This window comes from Girardinichthys multiradiatus, chromosome X (genome assembly GCF_021462225.1).
Source record: "Girardinichthys multiradiatus isolate DD_20200921_A chromosome X, DD_fGirMul_XY1, whole genome shotgun sequence".
NCBI classification, from domain to species: domain Eukaryota; kingdom Metazoa; phylum Chordata; class Actinopteri; order Cyprinodontiformes; family Goodeidae; genus Girardinichthys; species Girardinichthys multiradiatus.
In genome coordinates this window covers 38530402-38556971 of record NC_061817.1, presented here as the reverse complement: position 1 = coordinate 38556971, position 26570 = coordinate 38530402, and the positions used below count along the sequence as shown (strand labels likewise).

At 42.1% G+C, this 26570-nt stretch overlaps 1 protein-coding gene across 5 annotated transcripts; it reads left to right on the top strand.

The window, feature by feature from the left end:
• Nucleotides 1-414: 414 nt before the first annotated feature.
• On the top strand, nt 415-26338 carry LOC124862367 (globoside alpha-1,3-N-acetylgalactosaminyltransferase 1-like). 5 transcript variants are annotated; one of them, XM_047356237.1, is made up of 12 exons: nt 3613-3673; nt 3937-4003; nt 10285-10616; nt 11865-11897; nt 13070-13105; nt 18276-18332; nt 20008-20040; nt 20117-20251; nt 20325-20457; nt 24479-24674; nt 24965-25184; nt 25260-26338. In XM_047356237.1, exons 3-12 carry the CDS (start codon nt 10555-10557, stop codon nt 25396-25398), a joined length of 1044 nt encoding a protein of 347 aa, XP_047212193.1. In that variant the 5' UTR covers nt 3613-3673; nt 3937-4003; nt 10285-10554; the 3' UTR covers nt 25399-26338. The 5 variants fall into 5 exon arrangements, with proteins under 5 accessions (XP_047212194.1, XP_047212191.1, XP_047212195.1 ...); XM_047356238.1 differs by lacking the exons at nt 3613-3673; nt 3937-4003 and adding an exon at nt 415-439; XM_047356235.1 differs by lacking the exon at nt 3937-4003 and having other exon boundaries at nt 3527-3673.
• The last annotated feature ends 232 nt before the right edge of the window (nt 26339-26570 follow it).

Here is a 26570-nt window from a genome sequence, read left to right as displayed (position 1 = left end):
GATGCCATTGGAGGGGCACAGTGACGTCCAACAACGGGCAGATAATCCAATACTCAGCAAACAAGTGGTCCAACATTTAAATAGTTTGATTTCTCATACCAGATCTGACCGGGGCTGCTTGGATGTACAGAGACTGTGCTTAACATTCACAGATCAGGGAAGTCACTGTATGTGCATATTGACCTCAGAACCACCATCTCAGAACAAGATATTGCTTTTGTTACATTTTAAGAAGCATCCAGTGTTGAGTGAGCAAATCCTTTGCAATGCAGACTTGAAGGTTCATTTTTTTTAGTCTGGTTAGTTTTGATGCGTTATGTTTTTCTTAAGAACAACCACTAATATTCATATGTCTTATAATTACAAGGTGATCCTGCAGTCGGGGAAGGTGTGAACCGCTTCTTACAGAGGCTGAAAGATGGTTTCAACATGAATTTTGGTAAGCTGTCATCAATGGCTTTTTATCAACTGTGGATACATTTTAATCACCTTAATACTATTTATAATCCCTTTTTTGAAAATAAATTTAAGATATAACTATACCTGCTGTACAACCAAAGAATTGCTAAATGTTTGTGTACAGGATCTGAGAAACAAAATTTATGTCTACATAGGAAATTCTTGTGTAACAAGGCTGTTTGACGGAGAACCAGACCACCTTGTGTCTTCCTCATCTGCATTTCTGGTTGAGAGTGACCTATTTCTAATGGCAGGCAGAATGATCGGCCATTGCTTTTTGCATGGCGGTCCTCCGCTGACAGGGCTTAGTCCTGCTATTGTTCACATTTTGTGTGGAGGGACACCGGAAACTGGAATCGTTGAGATCAATGACTCTCCAGACATTGATCTGAGGGAGAAAATTTACGTTGGTATAAATGTACAGTAAACAGAACATCATTGACATTTTAACATTTATTTAAGACGTTTTTTCTATGTACATTGTTTCCTTAAGCTTGAAGGCAGCTCTGAACTCTCAGCTGATGAAAAGGAGAAAGTGACAATAGAAGATGGCTTTTTGAAAGGCTTCTGCATTATGCAGTAAAGCAATATTCTTGAAACTATATAACATTACTCTTTTAACCACTACCTGAGTAAAAATTAGCTTTCTCTTTCTCACTAGGTAATTAGACAGGTCATGAGGCAAATGAAGCAAATAAGAAAGGGACTCAAAGACACTATGCTGTGACTATGAATCTGAAAATATATATAAAAAAATATTAATAATTTCATATTTTATCAAGTAATATTTTGGTCTGTTAAGGGTTGTCCTGTGAATACCAGCCCAGTAAGGCGATGGTATTAGGACAGAATAGAAAGGTGTGAGACGAGCTCTGACATTATTGAACAGCATAAACTCTGTACATATATGGAATAAATTCACACAATTTCTTAAAATACAAGAATTTATTAACAAAAATAAGTCAACTCAAAGTCAAACATATTTCAATCAACAAACTCTTTACTTTGTTAAAACAATCCAACTAAACTACCAAGCAGAATTAAAGAATAATGAAGACTAATGGACTATGTACAATATAAACAAGTTGATTAAAGATGATTGATAATTATGACCAAAAGAGTGATGCAACATTACCATGCAATGTTTATGTTTGAGAACCAAGGATTATCTTGAAGAATCTGGAAGTGAAGTTAAGTTAGTCTTGGAACTAACTTAGGAAATAATCAGCAAACGTTTAGACAACCATTCACAATGCAAGATCAGATAAAATATTATTTTAATAAAATAATATTTTTATGAATGATCTGCTGAATAAAACCAACCTTCTGGATGACTAATTCTCAACGGTGTCTCATTAGATGTCTTTATTTATTAAAATAATATTTAAAGAAATATTAAAGAAATGGTCAAATATTTAAGGAAGTATTTTGGAAAGGAGCCAAATCTTTCTGGAGAAATGGGGCTTAATGGTGTTTACTTAGTTATCAAATTTAGTAAAATGATGTTAGAAAAATATTATTTACTGGATTGAAAACTAAACCTTTCTGGGTAAATATTATTTAGCAGCTAGCATAATGCAATAAATGCATAAGTGCGGATGGTGCGTTATGATCAATCTTCTGTGTTTAAAATCATCCTTTAAATAAAGTTTGTCTTAACTTTAAAAAGACACAAACACAGAACACAAACAGGGCACGTGTGCTGCAGATCGTCTGCTAGCAACAAGATAGCTGAGTTCAAATTCAATTCAATTCAAAGATACTTTATTGATCCCCGAGGGAAAATTAGAATTCCAGTACAACCCATCCAAACATACATCATGACAATTTGATCAATTGCATACAAACACAAACAAAACCAAACTTCATAAAATGAAAAACGTTCAGATAATTTCATCCTAAATCTTTCTGCCCAAACCCTAACCTCTGAACCATGCAGTTGTCCGGGCAACGAAGTTTGAAGAAATGTCCGCAGTCAACAAACGGTTAGCTACAGCTAACCTCCTTAGCTATGGGGAGTGACTCGTTCTGTCTTCCACCAAACTGCACATTACCGTAACCATTGTTCTGGATGTATGATTCTGTGGCCTTTTCTAATCATCTCTTTGCTGCCTTAATTAAATATATCTGCCCTTGTTGTTTATCTGCAGCACCGCTCACTGCTACAGCTGACCCAACATAACTGTTGATATCACATAAGATGCAACACATAGTCAATGATGAACTGATAGAAGGATTGCAGTAGCAACAGTGTTTTATCTAAAACCTCAACATTATTAGTTTACTTATCTTGAACAACAAGTGTGGTAAAAATTCTAAGGCTGCTGCTTACATTTTTCATAAAAACACACTGATCGAGGTTTTTAAAAGATACTGGTCAGTGGAAAATTTTGAACGGGAAGTTTAAATTACCGCCTAAACAAGGTCAGCTGTGGGGTCAATCCCTATGACGTTGCAGGTTTACAACATCGGATAAAAACACAATTTAACTTGCATGATGAAAGAAAAACACGACATTAATAACCGTGGTGATGATGTTCAGCGCAGGCCATAGACGTCATCGATTTAAATCGTCGGTGATCGCCTGAAAGAAAATGATATAGCTTGAACATAAAACCTGTACAAACGAAGCACTAAAAAATGAGCCCACTCCGGTTCAATTCGGAGTAAAATGGTGACCTCTGGATGACCTAAAAAAAAAAAATAATATTTAATATCTCAGAAACCAAAACAGCACAAACGAAGCACTAAAAAATGAGCCCACTTCGGTTCAATTCGGAGTAAAATGGTGACCTCTGGATGACCTAAAAAAAATAAAATAATATTTAATATCTCAGAAACCAAAACAGCACAAATGAAGCACTAAAAAATGAGCCCACTTCGGTTCAATTCGGAGTAAAATGGTGACCTCTGGATGACCTAAAAAAAAAAATAATATTTAATATCTCAGAAACCAAAACAGCACAAATGAAGCACTAAAAAATGAGCCCACTTCGGTTCAATTCGGAGTAAAATGGTGACCTCTGGATGACCTAAAAAAAAAAAAATAATATTTAATATCTCAGAAACCAAAACAGCACAAACGAAGCACTAAATATTCTGTCTATTTGCCGGAATGTTTCAAGTGGGTGGAGTGTCAGCTTCACGCAGCTGGAGGAACCGTATCTGATGGGGAAACGCCGGAGGAACTTCGAGACGTTTAACCGCCAACATGGTACGGTAGCTAGGACAAATGATTTGCTCTGTAAAGTAATACGTTCCCTTATCGTAACATTGCAGTACCACTAAAATGAAATCGTATATGCTGTAATTTTTCACCGGGAAGGTTTTGAAACTCACCTGTGAGGTGCTCGTCGTGTCCTCAGCCGCGAGGAGAGACCATGTTGTAGTCGGGGACCGTTAATAGTTTCTATTTTGACTGCAACGTTTGGGGACAGTTTGTAAAATAAGTTACATTTGTGTGCAACCTTTTGGCAGGAAATTAACTCCATACCGCCACCTGTCCCCCACTTCGTCTGCAGAGACCCCTACTTGGCAGAGTCAGGTAGGTTTCAAGGGGCGGGGCGTGGACTGTGTGACCAGCAGAGGGTCGTGGGGTCAGGTCGCGGGCAGGTGTGTCCAACTGTGCCCATGTGTGTCTGAGTTCTCTTTCAGTGCTTCTGTCAGTGGATTCAGTAACAGGTCGAAACTACAGAACTGGGTCGGGGGTTCGGCACACCCTGAGCGGAGAAACCCCGAGGTTTTGGTTCATTTACCTGAAAACCTTCACAGGCGCAGTGGAGAGTTATCATCCGCGTCACAGCTGCGCCACGGAAAACGTTGCAGCTGGACGCTCCTCCTGAGCTTTTAAAAAGAAACAGTCGTTGATTTAATGCAAAGCAGAGCGAGTCTGCATGGAGGACCAGTTGACTTCCTGAAGGTAAAGCCTGCAGTGAAATTTAACATCAGGTTCGATTAGGAAGCGGTGGACTAAACAGATGGTTTTCTTTTAGAAGTCGTGTAAAAAGTCAGGGAGAAATCCAACTGACTCCGGTGAAGTTTACATATAAAATATGATTCAAAATATCATCTGTTTTTTTTTTACTGCCAAACTAAATGTTTAAATATGTAAAGCAAATATTTAGTTTGGACCTAAACTGAATAACTAAATATAATAATGATAAAATAGAATATTTAGTTAGGAAGTATAAAGTAACTAATATTTGAAGTCCTTTTCCTCAAAAATCCCAATATTATTAATAATAATAATAATAGAAATGAAACAGTTGTTTAATTCCTAGGAGCTTCTGTCTATTTCTGCGGCTGACTTTTTATTTCTTCACTGAACATTTGATCAGATTTTCCTGCAAAGCTTCCAGACGGACTTCCTGCTGCAGAAAGTTTTATTCCTCCAGCCGTTGCCTTGGAGACAGAGCCACATTAATGAGGCTTTCAGTGCACATGTGAGCGAGTTTAAATTGGATTAACACGCTGAAGGTTGGTTGAATTTATTGATATCGGTTGTTCTGGAACCTGAAGCTCTGAGGTGGTCTTCATGGAGAAACTTCGGGTTCTGCTGGACTTCCCACCAGGTCTGCTTCTGTCTCTGAGTCTTGTCCGAGCTACCGCACCCTGTTGGCGGTAAGACGCCTCGGATCTCCCCCGAATTCTTTCCCCAGAAGCGTCATCTCTACTTAATCACTTTCTCTTGAAAGGAATGACTCTAAAACGGTTCTATACTCTCAACACTTTTATTCTAAATAAGGCAGAGAAATGGTTACAGAGATCAGCGCTGAGGCTCTCATCCTTCACCCGAAACAAGTTCACACATGGTTTTTATGTCTGGAACTCCCTGAAAGGGACATCCACTCCGTCTGTGTTTATCAGTTGACTATGTGTCACCGTTCTGGTGTCTATTTGATTGTGTGTGTAATAGCAGGTGTCCAACCCTGAATCTAGGCGTTGCTGCAGCTATCTAATCACTCCTATTTGTTCCACAATCAACCCAATGCACTAAATGTCATGTCAAACTGTAGGTCACTGAGGATTATTATCCTGTTCTAAGAAAAGTGAAAACATTAACATTCATACTTTATCATTCTGGTCTGCGTGTGAAAGATCATCCATAAGTAATAGTAAGAAATGCAGCTGGCCGTCGTGGTCTGATTACAACAAGTCGCTCCGTTCTCAGGTTGTAGTCGACCTAATCAGAGCTAACTGGGTCTCCAGGCTCCACCAGAACTCCATTATCATTTGTTGAACGTTTCATGGTCAGATCCCAAAAATTTTTGAGATTGTAATGTTTTTGGTCAGAACTTTTTTAAACGTTTAATTTTAGCTGCGCAACATTACATCTGTTGGAGGGGATCATAATGAACTGAACCAAATAGAACATGAAAACCCAGAATCATTTAAGACATGACAGGAGATCCAGCAGCTGTGGTTTTAATTGTTTCTGAGGTTCTGTTAGTAAAAAAATCAGCTGATTTGGATGAAGAACATGTGAACTGTAACTGAACCAGTCTCAAAACAGAACCAGCTGTCTCCTAACTGATGTATTCTGCTGGAATCTGACTAATAGAAGAATAATTTTCCAGTTCTGAAACTTGTGTTTTCTTGTTTTTAAGCTGCAGCAGATGGAAAAATAATGTTTTCCCTCTTGTTAATGTCCAGCTTCCTTCTTCCAACGCTTCAAACCTTTCCTCAATTGAGGATACCAAGCCTTGAAAAGTTCTGGTGTCATTCCATCTCATCTTCAGGGGTCCAACAGTATGGGATCATCTCCAACAGTCTCTGTTAAGCACAAGATATGAAGAGTCCACAGTTTTCATCAGCTTCAGATCTTTGGCTACAAGTCCTGCATTCGGCAGCGTTAGCGCGCCTGCAGCCGTTACCGACTTGTCGTCTGCAGGCAGCAACATGGGAGAAAAATTTTTTGAAACACTTGAGATGTTGCAATACAAACAGCTGGGTGTTGTTTTGATATATTCATTAAAGTTTATATATTGAGAAATACAGGGGTTGGACAATGAAACTGAAACACCTGGTTTTAGACCACAATAATTTATTAGTATGGTGTAGGGTCTCCTTTTGCGGCCAATACAGCATCAATTCATCTTGGGAATGACATATACAAGTCCTGCACAGTGGTCAGAGGGATTTTAAGCCATTCTTCTTGCAGGATAGTGACCAGGTCACTACGTGATACTGGTGGAGGAAAACGTTTCCTGACTCGCTCCTCCAAAACACCCCAAAGTGGCTCAATAATATTTAGATCTGGTGACTGTGCAGGCCATGGGAGATGTTCAACTTCACTTTCATGTTCATCAAACCAATCTTTCACCAGTCTTGCTGTGTGTATTGGTGCCTTGTCATCCTGATACACGGCACCGCCTTCAGGATACAATGTTTGAACCATTGGATGCATATGGTCCTCAAGAATGGTTTGGTAGTCCTTGGCAGTGACGCGCCCATCTAGCACAAGTATCGGGCCAAGGGACTCCATGCTTCACTCTGGGCATGCAACAGTCTGGGTGGTACGCTTCTTTGGGGCTTCTCCACACCGTGACTCTCTCGGATGTGGGGAAAACAGTAAAGGTGGACTCATCAGAGAACAATACATGTTTCACATTGAGTTCACCTCAGGAGCATCAGGCTTCCTATCTGCACAATAATGCTTGTGAATGTCTGTACTGTAGAGATGCTTCATGTGGTTCTGTCAACGGTTGATGAAGGACGGCTCTTGATGTAGAACCATCTGACAGATCAAAAGTCACAGCTGGGAAATTCCTCCAGATTCCTTGTATGATTTCTTGACATTCTGCTGTGTAGAGGGAGAAATATCCGACTTCCCTCCAATCTCTCTGAGAAACTTTCTCTTTAGATATATTGTCTCCAAGGGGAAATTATTTTCCTCAGACCAGTCCCCGGACTCCCATTACCAGCGGGTGGAACAATACAGTACCCTCACAAAACGGCAGTACTACCCAGAATACCTCATAGAAATCCTGCACAGAGCACAACATGATTAAAAAACGGCAGCCTCGACAGGACCTGTCATTTAGGACCGCTATGACCGGGATTCGGGCTTCTGCCTGATTCAAGGAGTTCCTCTCTTACTGTGGCTCAGTAGGAAGAGTAGTCGTCTTGCAATCAGAAGGTTGTGGGTTCGATTCCAGCTTCCTCCTGCCATATGTCGATGTGCCCCTGGGCAAGGCACTTGACCTCAAGTTGCCTACCAATCTGCGTATCGGTGTATGAATGTGTGAGCGTTAGTGAGTGCAATTGGGTGAATGTGGCTCTAGTGTAAAGCGCTTTGAGCGGTCTGTATGACTGGAAAAGCGCTATATAAATTCAGTCCATTTACCATTTAGTTTTACACTGAAGATCATGTTGCACTAGTTGCTACAACTTCCCCTATGTTGACTCTACTCACTGGTGTAACAGGTTGGAAGGGAAACAAAGATCCCCCTTCACCCACTAATGCTTAGGGTTAGGGTTGGGCCCCTTCTGAGGCAGCCCAAGGGATTCAAATGCAAATGTTTAAGTTAAAGGAGAAGACAGGAAGAATCTCTGGCATTTAAGTTGCATTTTAAGTCCTCAATAGAAACTAGGGCTCCACAATCTCGATTGTAATCGAGTTATTGCAATAATATTTATAAATCTCTTTTCCCTACTAGAGGCTTTAATGTATCGCAGGGTTTGTTTTCTGGGTTTTTGGCAGACATTTTAACCCTAACCTGACCTGAACTCTTCCAGGTCTTTAACTAAACCTGGACCTGACCTGAACTCTTCCAGGTCTTTAACTAAACCTGGACCTGACCTGAACTCTTCCAGATCTTTAACTAAACCTGGACCTGACCTGAACTCTTCCAGGTCTTTAACTAAACCTGGACCTGACCTGAACTCTTCCAGGTCTTTAACTAAACCTGGACCTGACCTGAACTCTTCCAGGTCTTTAACTAAACCTGGACCTGACCTGAACTCTTCCAGGTCTTTAACTAAACCTGGACCTGACCTGAACTCTTCCAGGTCTTTAACTAAACCTGGACCTGACCTGAACTCTTCCAGATCTTTAACTAAACCTGGACCTGACCTGAACTCTTCCAGGTCTTTAACTAAACCTGGACCTGACCTGAACTCTTCCAGGTCTTTAACTAAACCTGGACCTGACCTGAACTCTTCCAGGTCTTTAACTAAACCTGGACCTGACCTGAACTCTTCCAGGTCTTTAACTAAACCTGGACCTGACCTGAACTCTTCCAGGTCTTTAACTAAACCTGGACCTGACCTGAACTCTTCCAGGTCTTTAACTAAACCTGGACCTGACCTGAACTCTTCCAGGTCTTTAACTAAACCTGGACCTGACCTGAACTCTTCCAGATCTTTAACTAAACCTGGACCTGACCTGAACTCTTCCAGGTCTTTAACTAAACCTGGACCTGACCTGAACTCTTCCAGGTCTTTAACTAAACCTGGACCTGACCTGAACTCTTCCAGGTCTTTAACTAAACCTGGACCTGACCTGAACTCTTCCAGATCTTTAACTAAACCTGGACCTGACCTGAACTCTTCCAGGTCTTTAACTAAACCTGGACCTGACCTGAACTCTTCCAGGTCTTTAACTAAACCTGGACCTGACCTGAACTCTTCCAGATCTTTAACTAAACCTGGACCTGACCTGAACTCTTCCAGGTCTTTAACTAAACCTGGACCTGACCTGAACTCTTCCAGGTCTTTAACTAAACCTGGACCTGACCTGAACTCTTCCAGGTCTTTAACTAAACCTGGACCTGACCTGAACTCTTCCAGGTCTTTAACTAAACCTGGACCTGACCTGAACTCTTCCAGATCTTTAACTAAACCTGGACCTGACCTGAACTCTTCCAGGTCTTTAACTAAACCTGGACCTGACCTGAACTCTTCCAGGTCTTTAACTAAACCTGGACCTGACCTGAACTCTTCCAGGTCTTTAACTAAACCTGGACCTGACCTGAACTCTTCCAGGTCTTTAACTAAACCTGGACCTGACCTGAACTCTTCCAGGTCTTTAACTAAACCTGGACCTGACCTGAACTCTTCCAGGTCTTTAACTAAACCTGGACCTGACCTGAACTCTTCCAGGTCTTTAACTAAACCTGGACCTGACCTGAACTCTTCCAGGTCTTTAACTAAACCTGGACCTGACCTGAACTCTTCCAGATCTTTAACTAAACCTGGACCTGACCTGAACTCTTCCAGGTCTTTAACTAAACCTGGACCTGACCTGAACTCTTCCAGGTCTTTAACTAAACCTGGACCTGACCTGAACTCTTCCAGGTCTTTAACTAAACCTGGACCTGACCTGAACTCTTCCAGGTCTTTAACTAAACCTGGACCTGACCTGAACTCTTCCAGATCTTTAACTAAACCTGGACCTGACCTGAACTCTTCCAGGTCTTTAACTAAACCTGGACCTGACCTGAACTCTTCCAGGTCTTTAACTAAACCTGGACCTGACCTGAACTCTTCCAGGTCTTTAACTAAACCTGGACCTGACCTGAACTCTTCCAGGTCTTTAACTAAACCTGGACCTGACCTGAACTCTTCCAGGTCTTTAACTAAACCTGGACCTGACCTGAACTCTTCCAGGTCTTTAACTAAACCTGGACCTGACCTGAACTCTTCCAGGTCTTTAACTAAACCTGGACCTGACCTGAACTCTTCCAGGTCTTTAACTAAACCTGGACCTGACCTGAACACATTTTCTGGCTGTATGCATTTCCACAGTAAACAGCAGGGAAGGACTCTTATAAGCTGCTTATAAATAACTGGCTCTAACTCAGCTCTCCCTTTCTCTCTCTGCAGAGTGCTGCTCGCACCTCCACCTTTTCTCTTGCTTGTCGTTTCACAATCAGAGAGTTTGTACAGGTCAGCAAGATGGGTCGATGGATCAACCTCTAAGAATCCGCTGGTCCACTTCATACAGGAACCAGTGCTAGAATCAAGTAAAGTTCAAAGACCTCCAATAGACCCTGAGGAGCAGCTCCTTTCGCAATCTGCTGGAATTAAAGCTTCAGGACCGAGGGGTGAATCTGTGAGTCAGAACTGACCTGTTTGGACCGAGGGATACCTCTGATGATGATGATGCTGAACCTAAAGTATGTGGGCGTGCTTTTGCCGGTGGCTCTGCTGTTGGGGTGAGTTTACACAGCAGTGCAGGATAACAGAGTATTACAGAGTACAACACAGTACTACAGAGTGCATCAGATAATGCTAGAATGTCAAGTGTGACACACAAAGAGCACAGCTTAGAAGTTTTTAAATGGTGGAGAAAAATTTAAATGTGCAAAAAATATGACAAAGGTGTTCAGTTCAAGATATGTAATGTAGAATAATCAGTTGTTAAAAATAAGTTAAATAAGTTGTTAAAAAACAGGAACTGACAGAAATAAACATTTAAAGAAATTTAAAGAAAGGAACAAACAGAAAATAAATACAAAGTATTTGATAAATGGATAGAAAGGTTCTGTATGGAGGTTTTAGGTTCTGTTTATCAGTTGTTCTTGTGATCAGAAGCTGTTCCAGCAGGTAACATCTGAGGTTCTATGCTGTCAGCTATGTGGTCTGCCTCAGTTCAGCGGTCTGGCAGGCCCCCAAGCAGAACCTTGTGGTGTATATTGCTGCTGAACCCTCTGCTGGTGTCATGTTTGAACTTAGTTCAGCATGTCACCAATAGATTGCGGAGAACTGGACTCTGCTGTTTCTCTGCTTGTTTTCAGCAAGAAAAACCCGGTTCTAAGTTCTGCTGTAGGTTTTAACCTACAACCAACCCACAAAGAGGTGGTTTGTTCTGTTTTGTTTGAGGTTCTGTGATCTCCAAGCGCTGAGATGTTCCATGCCATGTCAGAATAAACAACCAACACTCACTGCAGTTAATGGGCTGGTTCTGTGTTGTGGGCTCAGTGGGTCTGGACCGGTTTCATGAAGAACTCTGAGGATGAATAGGAACAGGAGAAGTTATGTCTGCCTGTGAGGTGGTGGAGCCGACCTCTAGATAAAGATCTCAGAGAGAAAGCATCAATAAAAGCCTGAATCTTGGGAGAACTGACCTGGTTTCACTCGGTACCACTCTGGGTTCACTCTGGGTCTGCTTTGCTGCTTCAGAACCTGGATGACTTGTGTAATTAATGGAGCCATGAATTCTGCTCTCTAGCAGAAGGTCTGATCATCAGTTTGTGACCTTAAGCCCAAGCATCATGCAGAAAAACAATGATCTAGAGTTCACTAGCAAGTCCATCTCTGTATAGCTTTAACAAGCTTTTGCAGTGGCCTAGTCAAAGTTTGGACTTAAATTTGATTGAGATACTGTGGTTCAAAAATGCTGTTCATGCTGTAAAACGGCAGTATTCCCAGAGCTAATTCCTAATTCCTGTTTGAACCCCCAGAGTGGCGTTTGTCTACCTGAACTCATTCTACAGGTAACTATGTCTTGTCTCCTTATTTATGATGCCTGTTTTTCCTGCTTTCTGCCTTGGATTTGTCCTCTTCTCTGCTTCTGGGTTTTTAATTTCTGGGCATGCAGAAATCGTTTCTGTCTCTGTGATTTGAGCCGAAACGTTCCAACCGGAAAGATTGTACTGATGGCATTCCAGGACATTAAACTCACTGAAGGAGCTGCTCTGAGTTATGCTTAAGAACATCTGTGTTAAAGGTTAAAGGTCGGCTCAGTAAATCAGTATATGATTGAAAAGTGAATCTCTCATAGATTCATTAATTTGGAGGGATATATTTCAGAACTCTTTATGATTCGGGCCCCCAGCTGATGAAGCCCTGAATTCAGTCTCTCAGAACTAACAATATCACAGCAATAAAACAGTTTTTAATCCAGAAATGTGGTCCTACCGAACTGGACATTCATGTTCTGTACTCTATCTTCACTCAGTACATCTGCATGAATTACTCCATCAATGCAGCGTGGCATGGAGATCAGCCTGTGGTTCTGCTGAGGTGTTCAGGAAGCCCAGGTTGCTTTAGTAGCAGAACCTCAGCTCGTCTGTTGGTTCTGGTGTCTCTCATCTTCCTCTTGACAACAGCCCAAAGATTCTCTGTGGGGTTTGGGTCAGGCCAGTCTGCTGGTGTTACCATTTTGATTAAAGCTGGTGTTTGGTACCAGCCCACACTGTCCAGGTACCAAAGTCCTGCTGGAAAATGAAAGCAACATCTCCATAAAGCTTGTCAGCAGATCGAAGGATGATGTGCTCCAAGACTTCCCGATAGATGACTATGTTGACTGCAGACTTCAGAAGACCCAGTAGACCGGAAACTGCAGATGACATGGCACCACCAAACAATCATCGACTGTGAAAACTTCAAGCAACCCGAACCCTCGTCTGTGAGCTCCCACCAGATGATGGAGCTCCTCGCCCTGCCTCTGAAGTCCAGCCGCCTGTTGGAAGAACCTCATTTTGGCAGCTTGTATCCAGGAAATGAAATCAGATCTCCTATAACCCAGGTGCATCTGAAAAGGAGTCGTGTGGAACAGATTTCTGCTTCTCTATCACTGCCTTTCAGCCTTTCCACCTGATCCTCACCTGTCAACATTATAAAGAGTCTCTAAACATTTCATTAGTGTGTGTTTTTGTGTCTGCAGATTAAAGGAAGGCTTCTATGATTCTTCGACAGGACGGTGAGTAACTGCTGCTGGGTGTGACCTTATCAGTAACCTTTGTTCTGAGAATGAGCCAGATGTTCACCAGACGCCCCGAGCTGATGAAAAATGTCCAAACAACACCAAACGTCTGGATTTTACAGATGTCTAAAACAACAGAATGTGCCAGAACTATAAGATCCTTTACATTTCTACCTTATCTGATGGTTCTGTGCTGACAAGTTTCTGAGAACTTTTATAAACTGTACAAACGAAGGTTGGAGGGGAACTAGCAGTGTTGGTCTTTCTGGAGAATCTGCAGAAATTAAACAAAATCTAGATGATGAATTCTAACATTCTGGAGAAGCATTGGATTTTGACCCATCACACCAAAAACAGTTTCGTTCCAAAGGTTCTGTTGGGTGCAAGGGCTGTTTTTCTGAGTGGCTTATTCAGAGAGTATCTTTAGAGAGTTCTGGAAACTTGTTTAATGTGGGATTTAAATAAAATGACCCGGAGGTTCTTTACGTTCTTACTGGAGCTGAGCCCAAGGCAGAGCCACCCAGGGTAAGCGTTTTATAGAGAAATATGATGGAGAATCATCTAGTGTGAGAAGAAGAGTTTATTTTCTCCCATCTGATTAAAAACTGACCCGTTTGTGGTTTTTGTCAGCTGTGTCAGTATGTAGCTGAATGCAGAGAAACGACTCGGCAGATGTAAGTGGGTTCTGCTGAGTCCGTTAGGTCTGTTCTTCTAGTGAAGGACTGATATGAAGCTACAGCAGCATCAGCTGTTTTCTCTCCAACTTCCTTGTATGGTCTCGGTGTGTGTTGAGCCCAGATTGTGGGAATTTGGAAAACCTTTTACAGCATAGCGGTGGTAGAGCGTCCAATAAGCACCGACGACAATCAGAACCAAATGTCCATTTCTAAAGGGCTCTTATTCACAGGTAGACTGACTAGAAAGAACCAGCTGCTTCTCAAACAGCATTTGCTTCAGGGGATGACATGGAGAAGAGGTTTTGGGGAACTTTACTGAAGCTGGCTCTCGCAGGAACAACAGAAACACCAGAACCTCTGCAGGGTATCTGTTTGTAGAAGCTCTGTCTGTTTTATGGTGGTCATGGAGGTTGTTGCAGAAAGAGCCTCCTTTCAGACCAAAGAGTGACCCAGTTTTCACATGCTGGCTTCTCTGTCTCTGGATTTTCTGGTTCTGTTATCCTGTCAGCTCTGGGTTGCGGATGGTATCCTGTCAGGTTTAATGGTGGAGCTCAGACTGCACCTGCACATACAGAGGTCCGCTTTGTTCAGTATAGTCCAAGGCTGTGTTTTCAGATATCTTTGGCGTTTAACCTGCTCTGAGCTGACTCCAGGTCGGTTCCTGGGGATTTGTAACAGCAGCTCAACCGGATCCAACGTTGACCCACACACCTTTAACAAACTGGTTGGATCAAGTGTAACTAGAGGATGGAGGGAATTTAGAGACAATATAATGAGTTTCAAGGATTAAGGTTGTCCTTTGAACTCTGTGTTTACGCTAGGTGCACATTCACCCAATCGCACTCGCAAACGTGCACACATTCATACACCGATACGCAGATCTGCAGGCAGCCTTAGGCCCAGGGGCAGGAGATAGTCTCAATAGACTGGAAAACACCTTCAAGTCTTTATCTTATTTGCTCTGTAGGTGTTGGAAAGACTGAGGCCACCTTCTCAGTTTAATGTTGGTTTTTATGTTTGGAGATCTCTTCTTTAGGGTTCACAAATGCACAGGATCTAAACTTCTAATTAATATAACTACTCTGCTGCAAAGCCCTAAAATATCCCAGACAAATCTCTAACATTATACAAAACAGCCTCTTGTTCATCACCGATAGGCGCCTGGATCTTCAGGATGTGAAGGTCTTTATGACTGAAGTTTTCTGCTCAGAGATGTTCTCTGAATGTGTGTCGAAGCATACATGATATTATTTTGTTAGAGTAGAAATTTATGTCTTCAGTCCCGGTAAGTTGGGGGAAAAACATGTTCAGTGCAGATGCAGTAAAGGAGGACACATGTTTCTAGCTACCCTCTTTGAGATCCTTCAGCCACGTAAGGAACAATATCGTTGTTCGTTAAACCCACTTAGGGTATCTACAAGTGCTTTCTTGGTGTGTTCGGGTTCCTTAGAATTGGTTTGAGGTTCTCTCTGCTTCAGATCTTGTCTGGGCCTGTTCTGCTTGATGCTGTAGAGTTCTGATGACTGAGGTAGGTACTGGTCCGTTTAGACTTTGATGTGTTGTCCAAACAAGCCAAAAAGGTAGCTTGTGTTCTTTGGGTTCCTCCATCGTGAACATGCTGTTGTCCACTGAGTTCATATGTTCAGTGAACGATTCTTCTTCTTTGGCCTGGTTTGTGACCCAGTTGCTACCCTCATATCTGAACAGAGGTGTTGTTTCACTTCGAGTGTCTCGTTACTGAAAAGCGCTATATAAATAAACTTACCTTACCTTATATAAATTCTGTGCGTTTCTTTCCATGTCCTCCATGTAGAGACTGGTTATGATGGGAGAACATTAGGAGAACCACGCTTCTGTCTGTAGCTTCTTAAACTAAATACTTCCAGTGGGAAATAAGATGCATTTTCACCATCTCAATGTTTTTTGAAGGGTCTGAGGCAGCGAGGGAGGCTAATGTTGACTCACGAGTCACAACCGTCTCAGCTAACTTACACCAGGGTGAACTGGTCTTGGAGCTCCAGCTCAGGAATCAGCAAACATGGATGGTCTGTGTGAGCAGCTTTCAGGCAGAAACCCCGACTAAGACTGATTTATTTCTTTAAGAATGTTTTGAGTTTTCAAAGCTCATATGTGTAATATTGCTGGCTTGATTTGTGACTAATTTCTTTTCCGTTATGAAAGATAATCCAAAAAATATTTTACTAATATTTACTTTTCTCTAACTATTAAACAAACATGATTCGGTCAGTAGCTCAGCATAACAGAAGAGGTCATTATTTGATAGAAAAGGAGACACTGAGTCTCTGCAGGCTGTATTATTAGGATGTTTTACAGTTTTGGTCGTGGTTTTCATTCACACACTTCCATGGCAGAGGAGCGCTCTGATTGGTCAAGACATACATGATCTATTCAGAACTATATATCTATCAGGAATAATGTGAGGGAGCTAAAATGCCCTGCTTATTTACAGCAATTTTCATTTTTCAGTCCAAATAATTTGAAGCCAACTCCAGAGCACTGCTTGTTATTCTCTTACTTCCTGGTTGTGTGTTTAGGAGGCAGTGTGTGCTCCATCAGCCTCCATGTGTGAGACGGCCATAGAAGGTCACATCATTCTAACTACGTTTGATATACGCTTGTTTCACACAATCAGGTAGAAAATAAATCAGGTACTGTAGCTTTAATATATATATATATATGTATTTAGAGATGCAGACACATTTATTCGATGTAGACAAGAAGTTTAAAATTCACCCACTACTACCTTATTCAAATTCAATTCAAATTCAAAAATACTTTATTAATCCCAAAGGGAAATTAAATGTCGTTGTAGCTCATCAAGTTCCCAGAAATTACTCGTTATAAATGTTTTGAAAGAATGAAAAAGATATTTTATAAAATCATCTCTTATTAAATTGAAACATTAGAACCTACATTATTGAGAGATCTTTTGACAGAAAAATGTGATATAATCTACATGATTTGTTAGTGACACGTTATTTACTTCATTCTAACCATTAAAACAGCTGATTGGTAGACGATAACTGCATTTTCATTGGTTCCCAAAAAGTTTAAATATAGATAAACTGCATCATCATCACATCTCCTCAAAGTAGCTTTTCTACCAATATTCTAGTAATACTGAGTGATAGCTGTGGTTATCGCTAAAGAGAAGAGGCTTTTTAGACGCCTTCGAAGTCTTTAGCTAGCAGCTAGCTCATGGTACAACAAGGAACCTCTGAGTGAGAAAACCTGAACAGTCAGTTAAAAATAGCTTCTCCTCACCCTGTCTCCAGAGCACTCTCCTTCCTCTCCCTGCATGCGTGTTGTTTTAGTCTCTCTGCTCAGGCTGCTCCTCCGTCAGTGATGAAGAAAAAACGATGCAAAGTTGTCGTCTGACAAGTTCGCTGATGTTTTCATTTCACTCACCGATTTATTGACCGACGACTGTCCTGGAATCTGGACCGAACGTGACATGTTCTGGGCTCCACAGTGGTTCTCTATCTCACTGCGTGAGGGGCAGGTATTGCATGTCACAGAGGTCAAAGGTAATGAGGTGACCGGGGGGCGTTGTCATGTCATGTTTGTGTACCTTCTCTGTTCTGTCTTGTGCCCACAAGATGCTGGTCCAGCTGACAAGAACATGTCCCGGTGTGAAAAGGGGGACATGTGTTTTAGTTCAGGCTAAGACAGGATCTGCTTTGTGGCCACTCTAGGTAACCCACATCTGCCAGGTACCAGAATAAAATGCCCAGCATGTGACCTCTCGGGGCCCAAATATTAGCTCATGTTTTTTTTGCCCTAAATGACCCTATATGGACTAATCTTCTGAGAGTCTGGAATGGTGCACGTTAGAGCTGCGAAATAAATCCAAACAGTATTGTCCCAATTGTCAATATGTACAATTTCGCAATTGCTAAGGACCGGTTGGTTGTGGATGGCCACACACCTGATATGGAGCTGCTGATGGAGAGTGGTGGGAACGTTGTCTAATGTGCCGTCGGAACGTGAAAACATACCTGACGTGTTTCAACAGCAGAAGTTCTGTCGTTGTCAGAGGTGTCACCACATGGTGACATGTTTCATTCAAAGTGTTCACCTGAAGTTTCTGCTGTTGAAACATGTCACGTATGATTTGAAATCCTTGTGTGTCTGATAACAGAGGAACTTACCAAAGCATAAACACTTTGCATTTCATGGCATTAGATTGCAAATTACTGCTGAATGCAATATTTGTTGTCTATTCTATCCCAAGTGTCAGAAATCCACACTCTGCATGACAATAGAATACTCAGCCTGCTCCATTAAACCTTTCTTCAGTAGATGGTCAGTAGATGGTGACCATCATCAGAGAAGTTTACATGTCGTGTAGCACTAGTCTACAGGCGATCAGTCAGCATCTGGCCCAGAACAGTTACAGTTTTCAGCCGTCAACCTGTTAAGCCTCTGCATGAACTTCATGATGATGTGATGTCTGGCATGCTGTGCAGATTTGTGGATGAAAACCTCATTGGAAGTCCTGACCTCCACTTGGTGGCACCTGATGGGTAAGAAGCTTATTTCTCTACATAGATGGTGCCATCTGTCGCTTATCTCTGTTTTCTGTCTGGATTTCTGATTAAAGTCTCTCTGTCTTCTTCACACCCTTTATTTCCAGTTTGCGGAGACGGCATACCTCCTGTGAAAAAGTTTTCCACCACTTCCTGTTTCTTAGTTTTCCTTCCAATGATTCAGACTCTCCTGTAATCTTTTAAAGTAGTCTGGTTCAACAGTTTCTCAGGCTTCCTGAAGGTCTTCCTGAGTTTTTCTTTGGACCTTGGCTGCTTCTTCACTGCCCAGCCTTTGTACCCAACCATAGTTGTTCATCCACCAAGCTACTTCCAGTTCTTTCTGTTCCTGCCAGTTTTTTCTCAAAGAAACTGAGTTAGTTCATCTGTAATCTGTCCGAAAATCAAACCATAAGAAGCTCCGAGCTTCAATATCAATAAAAAAATCAGACCAGCTCTGGATCAACATCAGCTCACAGTCTCTGATCTTCAATGTCAGAGTGAACTTAGGTCAGCGATCCACACTGAGCTATTTGGTGGACAGACTGGCAAGGTCAGGTCCACAAGAACTGGACAGAACCTGAGTGAAGACCCCACTAAAGGCTAAAGAGAACATCTACACCAGATTTAGAAAGTCTGCAGACCTTTTGATTCAGACTGGTTTAAAGGATTACAGGAAAGTCTGGAGCAGAAGACATACTTCTGGAGTCACACATGACTACTGTGAGGTGTAGGTTTTTCCAGAGAAAGGTGTTCCAGCAGCTTAAAGTGATGTTTCATCTCTACAGCGATGAGGAAATCATCTTCAGAACAGCATCTTCAGCTGAAGACACATGAGGCCCCCTCCCCTATACAGTGAAGGTTCACATCTTCACTTACATAAATGCACAGGATACAGCGAAGTGCTGAAACAGATTGTAAACACTGCCAACTTCTTGCTATTTACTGGAACTGCTTTTTACCCTTCGTTAATCCAGGAAGAAAGCAGAGATCCCGAACATCCCTATAATTTTATGAGGAAGAAACATCTGACCCAAAAACATGTAGTGAAAAATATCGAACAGATGATTAAAGCGGAGCAGGGATCTCAGCTCAGAGCTGAGGAAGCTTAGGTCAGCTGTCACCTCAGCGAAGTCTGTCTGGAGGAACCGGACCTGATACTTTGGTTTTACAAGTGTTTCCAACGGCAGGGAGATCAGGCATCACTGTGCTTCATGGTGCTGATGTTCTCTGTTTGTGATGGGTTGAGATCTTTGCTGCTTTCCTTTCTGCCCTCTGTATTTTTATTTTCATTTTCTGTCTGGCTGGTTTGTCGACTCTGCCTGAAGCTCCCACCTAACCTGAGCTGCCCCTGCAGCAGGGGTTGGTTAGGTTGTTGATTGTCTCCAGTTTGAAGAGCCTGCCTCCGTACCGTTGCTGCAGCAGTGTTTTAAAATTGGTTCACCATCATCTCCTTCCTGCTTCTTGTCATCCGTTGTTTAGCTTATCTGCACCATGTCTGACTCTGTCTGTGCTGCCGTTAAAGGACTGGTTTAACATACATCTACTATGACTGGTGTGTCCTTATATTTTGGGGATCATACCAGATCGTCTGAATGCTCCTAGAACCCTGTTGAAGGCTAGGTGACCTCTTCAATGATGTTGGATGAACTTTATTTGGGTTTCTGTGTTTCAGGCTAAAGTACCCACAGCCGAGCATCATGCATGGGTGAGTATGGTTCTCTGCTGCCATCTTTGGTTTTTTCATCATTCCCGCTTCCCTAATGGTCGGTCTCTGACGACAGTCGGACTGACATCGTGTCAGTGACGCCCTGGTTAGCTCCGATCGTCTGGGAGGGAACCTTCAACCCGGTTATCCTGGACAGCATCTACCAAAAGAAGAACATCAGCATCGCTGCCACAGTGTTTGCTGTGGGGAAGTAAGTGTGACATCACAGTGCTGTTTTCTGTCTGTTTCCACCTCACCAGTCAGAGCTTGATTTTCCTGTTCAGGTACATCATGTTCCTGAAGAACTTCCTGGAGACGGCAGAGGAGCACTTCTTCGTTGGTTTCAGAGTGAATGTCTATGTGTTCACCGACCGGCCGAAGGAGGTGCCTGAAGTCAAAATGGCTGCTGGCAGAGAGGTAAACAGAGCTGAACATGAAAAACTCGGTGCAGCACTTCATCTTCTCCACATTAACTCACACAACAACCACAAACCTCAGTGTTTTTATTGGGGTTTTATGTTAAACTAGTGTAAAGTCCCACCAATCACAATGATGGCTATCAAAGCATGATCTGAAAAGTGTGGTGTATGTCTGATACCTCAAAATGAAATCCAGTTCAAATATTGCCTCCAAAGTTTATCTCATAAAATGTGTGTGTAATCAATCTGAGTCCAAACGCAGCTGTTCCTTCAAGGCCTCAGAGGCCAGTTAGAGAACATCGGAGAACAAACGGAATCATGAAGACCAAGGAACAGAGCAGACCGGTCAGGGAGGAAGTTCTGGTTCAGTTTAAAGGTTCTAGAACAACATCTCAAGCTTTAAACATCTCCCAGATTTTTGTTCAAACCATCATCTGAACATGGAGAGAAGATGGACCACCTGTAGACCTACCAACACATGGCCATCCATCTAAACTGACAGCAAGAGAGCATTAATCATAGGAGCAGCTAAGACGACCATGGTAACTCTGGAGGAACTGCAGAGATCTACAGCTCAGGTGGGACAGTGTGTTAACAGGACAGGATTTTGTTGTGTCCCTCACAAATCTGGCGTTTGGAGAAAAGTGGCCAGAAGAAAGCTGTTAAAAAAACAAAACACAAGTTCTTTCTGCAGTTTGCAACAAACCGACATGAAGAAGGTGATCTGCTTCGACAAGAACTGAACGCAGATACTGTGATCATTTCTGATACCTGGCTGATTAAATCTATTACTAACGAAGACATTAACATATTTGGATACAATGTCTTTCGTACCAATAGGCCCAAGAAAGGTTGTGGTGTTGCTTTTTTTGTTAAATCAGAATTTGATGCATCAATTCTTCTGAGCCTTAAGGAAAGTTATGAGAAAACTGTAAATCAACACGCTCGCATCAGGAAGCTCGGAGTGAAGGGACGGGGAAACCCCTGGTTTTCTCCAGAGCTGTCAGATATAATCCATCAGCACAATGGGGCCAAAGCCAGGAAACGTGACTCTACTACTGATCGGTCTATGCTCAAGCAACTCCGAAATAAACGTTCTTCTCTTGTCAACACTGCTAAATCAGAATATTATCTGTCACAACTGAGAACCTCCAATAATCTGAAGAAATATTGAAAAGTGATTAAGTTTCTATCTGTTAGTAAAAGTTTTCAGGCTCTCCAAAATTTGTTGTCAAAGACTCGGTGCCACTCTGATAAAGCTGAGGTCTTAAACTGCTTTAACAAGCTTTTATGTCATTTGGTTGCTTGTTTGACTCTTCAGGAGCAGCCGCTGTGATTCCCTGAACAGACCCTCTGTTTTCCAACGAGTGCAAAGTATCTCAAAGCGTTCGATCCCAGAAAACCCTCTGAGCCAGACTTGGTCGAGCCCTACTTTTTGAAATCAGCAGCTGATTTTGTAGCGCAGCCTCTTACGATCCTTTTTCATCTCTCGATCCAAAACAAGGAAATCCCATCAGTTTGAAAGTCAGCTTTTGTTACTCCTTTATTTAAAGGAGGTGATCCAGCAGTTTTAAAAACTGCAATCAGGCTTCAGGAAAGAGCAGGGCACCATCACTGCGGCTGCTAAGATGATTAATGAAATACTGTGAAAGCATCATTGAGCGTCACATTTGACTGATCTGTGTGAAGCTGCGACACTGGACCACGCCGTTTTGAAGCATAGGTTACTTGTTTGGGTTAGGGTCAGATCACATACAGGTGCTGGTCATAACATTAGAATATCATGAAAAAATGGATTTTATTTCAGTAACTCCATTCAAAAGGTGAAACTTGTATATCATATCCATTCATTACACACAGACTGATATATTTCAAACGTTTCTTTTCATTTTGATGATTATAACTGACAACTAATGAAAATCTAAATTCAGTATCTGAGAAAATTAGAATGTTGTGAAAAGGTTCAATATTGAAGACACCTGGTGCCACACTCTGATCAGCTAATTAACTCTAATCACCTGCAAAGGCCTTTAAATAGTCTTTCAGTCTAGTTCTGTAAGCCACACAATCATGGGGAAGACTGCTGACCTGACAGTTGTCCAGAAGACGACCATTGAGACCTCGACCAAGGAGGGCAAGACATTAAAGGTCAAAGCTCTGTGTCCAAGCACATTAATAGAGGTGGAGGGAAGGAAAGATGTGGTAGAAAAAAGTGTTCAAGCAATAAGGATAACCGCACCCTGGAGAGGACTGTGAAATAACAAAACCCGTTAAAAAAGGTGGTGGAGATTCACAAAGAGTAAACTGCAGCTGGAGTCGGTTCTTTCAGAACCACCACGCACAGACGTATGCAAGACATGGGTTTCAGCCGTCGCATTCCTTGTGTCAAGCCAGTCCTGAACAAGAGACGGCATCAGAAGACAAAAAGGACTGGGCTGCTGCTGAGTGGTCCAAAGTTATGATCTCTGAAGGAAGTAAATGTTGCATTTCCTTTGGAAATCAAGGTCCCAGAGTCTGGAGAAAGAGGATTATATCCCTGTTCTTAATTGGTCACCAAACTCGCCTGACCTTAACCCCGTAGAAAATCTATGAATTATCATGAAGAGGAAGATGCAATACGCCAGACTCAACAATTCAGAAGAGCTGAAGGCCACCATCAGAGTAACCTGGGCCTCATAACACCTGAGCAGTGCCACAGACTGATGGACTTAACGCCACGCCGCATTGCTGCAGTAATCCAGGCAAAAGGAGCCCCAACTTAGTGTTGGGTGCTGTACATGCTCGTACTTTTCAATTGGTCAACATTTCTAAAAATCCTTTTTTTTGCATTGCTCTTAAGTAATATTCTAATTTTCTGAGATACTGAATTTGTGGTTTTCATTAGTTGTCAGTTATAATCATCAAAATTAAAAGAAATAAATGTTTGAAACATATCAGTCTGTGTGGAATGAATGAATATAATATACAAGTTTTACTTTTTGAATGAAATTACTAAAATAAATACATTGTAAATCTTTGACCCATCACTGTGAGCAGCACTATCGAGTGGGATGGCCTTCTTTGTCCACCTGGAGGTTGGGACATTAGTATACTTTTATTTATAAGGTCATGCTGGGGATGCTGCCCTTTGTGATTTAATTACCCAGAGAAGTGTTGATTCTTACTCTCTGCGTTCAAATAATCGATTGGTGCTTTCTGTACCATTTACCAGCACAGAACTGGGGAAAAATGGCGTTTGTTCCTCGGATCCGTCTGCAAGTTTCAAAAAGGCTGTAAATTAACTCAACGTATTTCATTGAACACTTAAGTCCAGACTGAGAGAACTAGAGATGACCTCCTTAAATTTTAATTGTGTGATCTAATTGTAGTTTAACGTTTGCAGCCTCTTAATCTCAGTGGGACTTATTAAATAAATTAACATATTTAACTGTTGTAGACACAGAAGCTTCAGTGAGTTTTTAAATTTCTGAGAAACAGAGTCGTTCTTTAAGATGCTTCTCCAGGTGTGTGAGGCTGATGGACTTTGTTCTAGTAACCACAGCTTGCATCAGATCAACATCCTTTTGGCTTTTTGAATTGTTAGAGGTTTTAATCTTGGAGCAGCTCACCGTTTTGGTTCTGAGACATCGTGTTAGCTGCTGTAAGGGAGAAGATTGTTTTAATACAAATTCAGATCTTAAAAACTTTTTTGAGAACCTGAGAAAGACTCAGAGTTCCCTGCAGGAACCATGTGTCCGCTCTGACCTGAGAACTCATTGGGTTCCCCTAGAATGAGATGGAGAGTGTTTCCAGGAAGAGGAGGGTTCTAGTTGTCCTCTTGCACCTGTTAAATCCACAACCTGATCTCAGATAACCAGAAGACAATGGTAAGATGTTAGATTTGTGTTGATCACATAAAATCCAAATAAAATACGCTGATGTTTCGGTTGTACCATGATAAAATATTGAAAAGAATGCATGAAAACTTTCTCAAAGAACTCTTTGTGGATTAGCAGCTTGTCCTTGTCTTCCTCCTTCAGCTAATAGTGCGTTCTGTGCCGAGCTCCAAACGCTGGCAAGAGATCTCAGCCCGACGGATGGAGCTAATCCAGACTCTGATCGAAGAGACACTCCTGAACAATGTGGACTACATCTTCTGTCTGGATGTGGACTCGAAGTTTCACAGTCGCTGGGGGACCGAGTCACTTGGAGGGCTGGTGGCTGTGATCCATCCAGGTACTGCTTCTAGGTTTTAATTCTAGACTCTTTGGGTTGGGGAAACCTGAGAGGAACATTTCTAGTTGGTTGAGGAGTCACACTTTAAGGGCAAAGTGGACAGTTTAACACGATCTTCTCTTCATCAAGTATCTCAGTCTCTTCACTGAGTTTATTGGGTCCGTACTGTCAACTCTGGTGGTTGTAGTGTCATAAAGTCCTCACTCCTTCTTGTATTATGCAGCATCTTGGCAGCTCAGGTCTACCTGTCAAGTTGAGTCTAAGGTCTTCCTTCCCTCCTCCTTCTGCAGGCTACTACCAGGACAACCGCAATAAGTTCCCTTACGAGCGGCGGCCCTCCTCCAGAGCCTACCTGGCTTCTGGTGAAGGTGACTTCTACTACTGCGGAGGCGCCTTCGGAGGCCTCCTAATGGAGGTCCATCAGCTCGCCAGGACCTGTCGCAAGAACTTCGAGGATGACGCCAAGGAAAACATAGAGGCCGCCTGGCAGGAGGAGAGCCACTTAAACAGGTAGGCAGGGGCAGTGCACCGGTGCCAGGTCTGGTTGTATAATGTGGTGATGTCATTTCCTGTCTCTGTGTACAGGTACATGTGGACCAACAAGCCCAGTAAGGTTCTGTCCCCTGAATATCTCTGGCAGGACTTCAAACCCAGAAACCCAGAAATTCATACCGTCAGGTTTTCTGGGGTCATAAAGAACTACGCTGAAATTCGACCCAACTGAGCCGATCCAGACAGAACCAGACTGGATTGAGTGCACTGCAAAAGACCAAACAGGACTGGACCAACCAGGAAGTACAGCGCTAACCACTATCAGGATTTCTAGTACCTCTTTTACACTTAATATTTACCTTCGAAGACACTTCCTGTCTGACCCAGTCCATCCCCATCCATACTCAGAACTCCATAGTTGTCATAACCTCTTTTGAGCATGTGCAATCCTCACCTACTGGATCCATTCTATTGTTCTACTGATTTATCTGTGAGTCTGTTTAAAGAAACCCAAAAGAACCTAGAGTTGTGCTTCATTTCTGTAACTGAAGGTAGTGGTGGTGACTTCTTCTCTAGATCCAATAATTCTGATGCCAATGTTCTGCTCTCTCCCCTGGTGAGCAGGTTTCAAGTGGTCCGGTTTAATCAGCTGGACTCTGTCAGGTGCTTCAGTTAATACGTCAACATAAAAACCCGGTTTAAAGAACCCTCCTTCATTAATGATCACAAGGCTCACGTATAAACCCACACAGACAGTTTGTGAGGCAAACCCAATGCAGATGTTGGTCAGGGTCCTCAGCTTCTTTCAGGTATTTCTTCAGTGATTTATCTCCATGAAGTCATCACAGATTCCTCCACTAACACTATGGGAAGAGAACATTGAGCTGATCTACTGCTGAAAATGAGCCTTTTCTCCACAACTCTGGAGAAAAACTAGATCTTTGTCCTCACAGGAGAAGCTGCAGCTTCACAGAAGGCTTTAAGGTCAGTTTCTCTACTTTGCTCACCGGCTTCAATAAAGACATCTGGTTTTATAGCTCCAGTAAATTCTATCTACTAGCAGAATCAGTTGTTTTATGGGCCATCTGGTCCAGACTTGAGTCCTGGACCAGAATTATGGAAATAAGCTACTGTGTGTGTGTAACCCTAATAAATTACGTATGAAAATTTGAGTTTTTTTGATTATTTGTCTCTGTTATTATCAAACATTCATAACAAGCATAAAACTAACATGAAATTATTCGGTTGTTGAAGTTCCTGGTTGGAAGTTCTTGGTTCTCGGGCTGAAATGAAGGCCCAGTTCAATGAAGACCCATTCAGTCTGAACAGTTTTTCCTTCTGGTCTCGGTTCTGCTGTCCATCAGATATTTGCTGGGTCACATAATAAACTTTATATGTGACTCA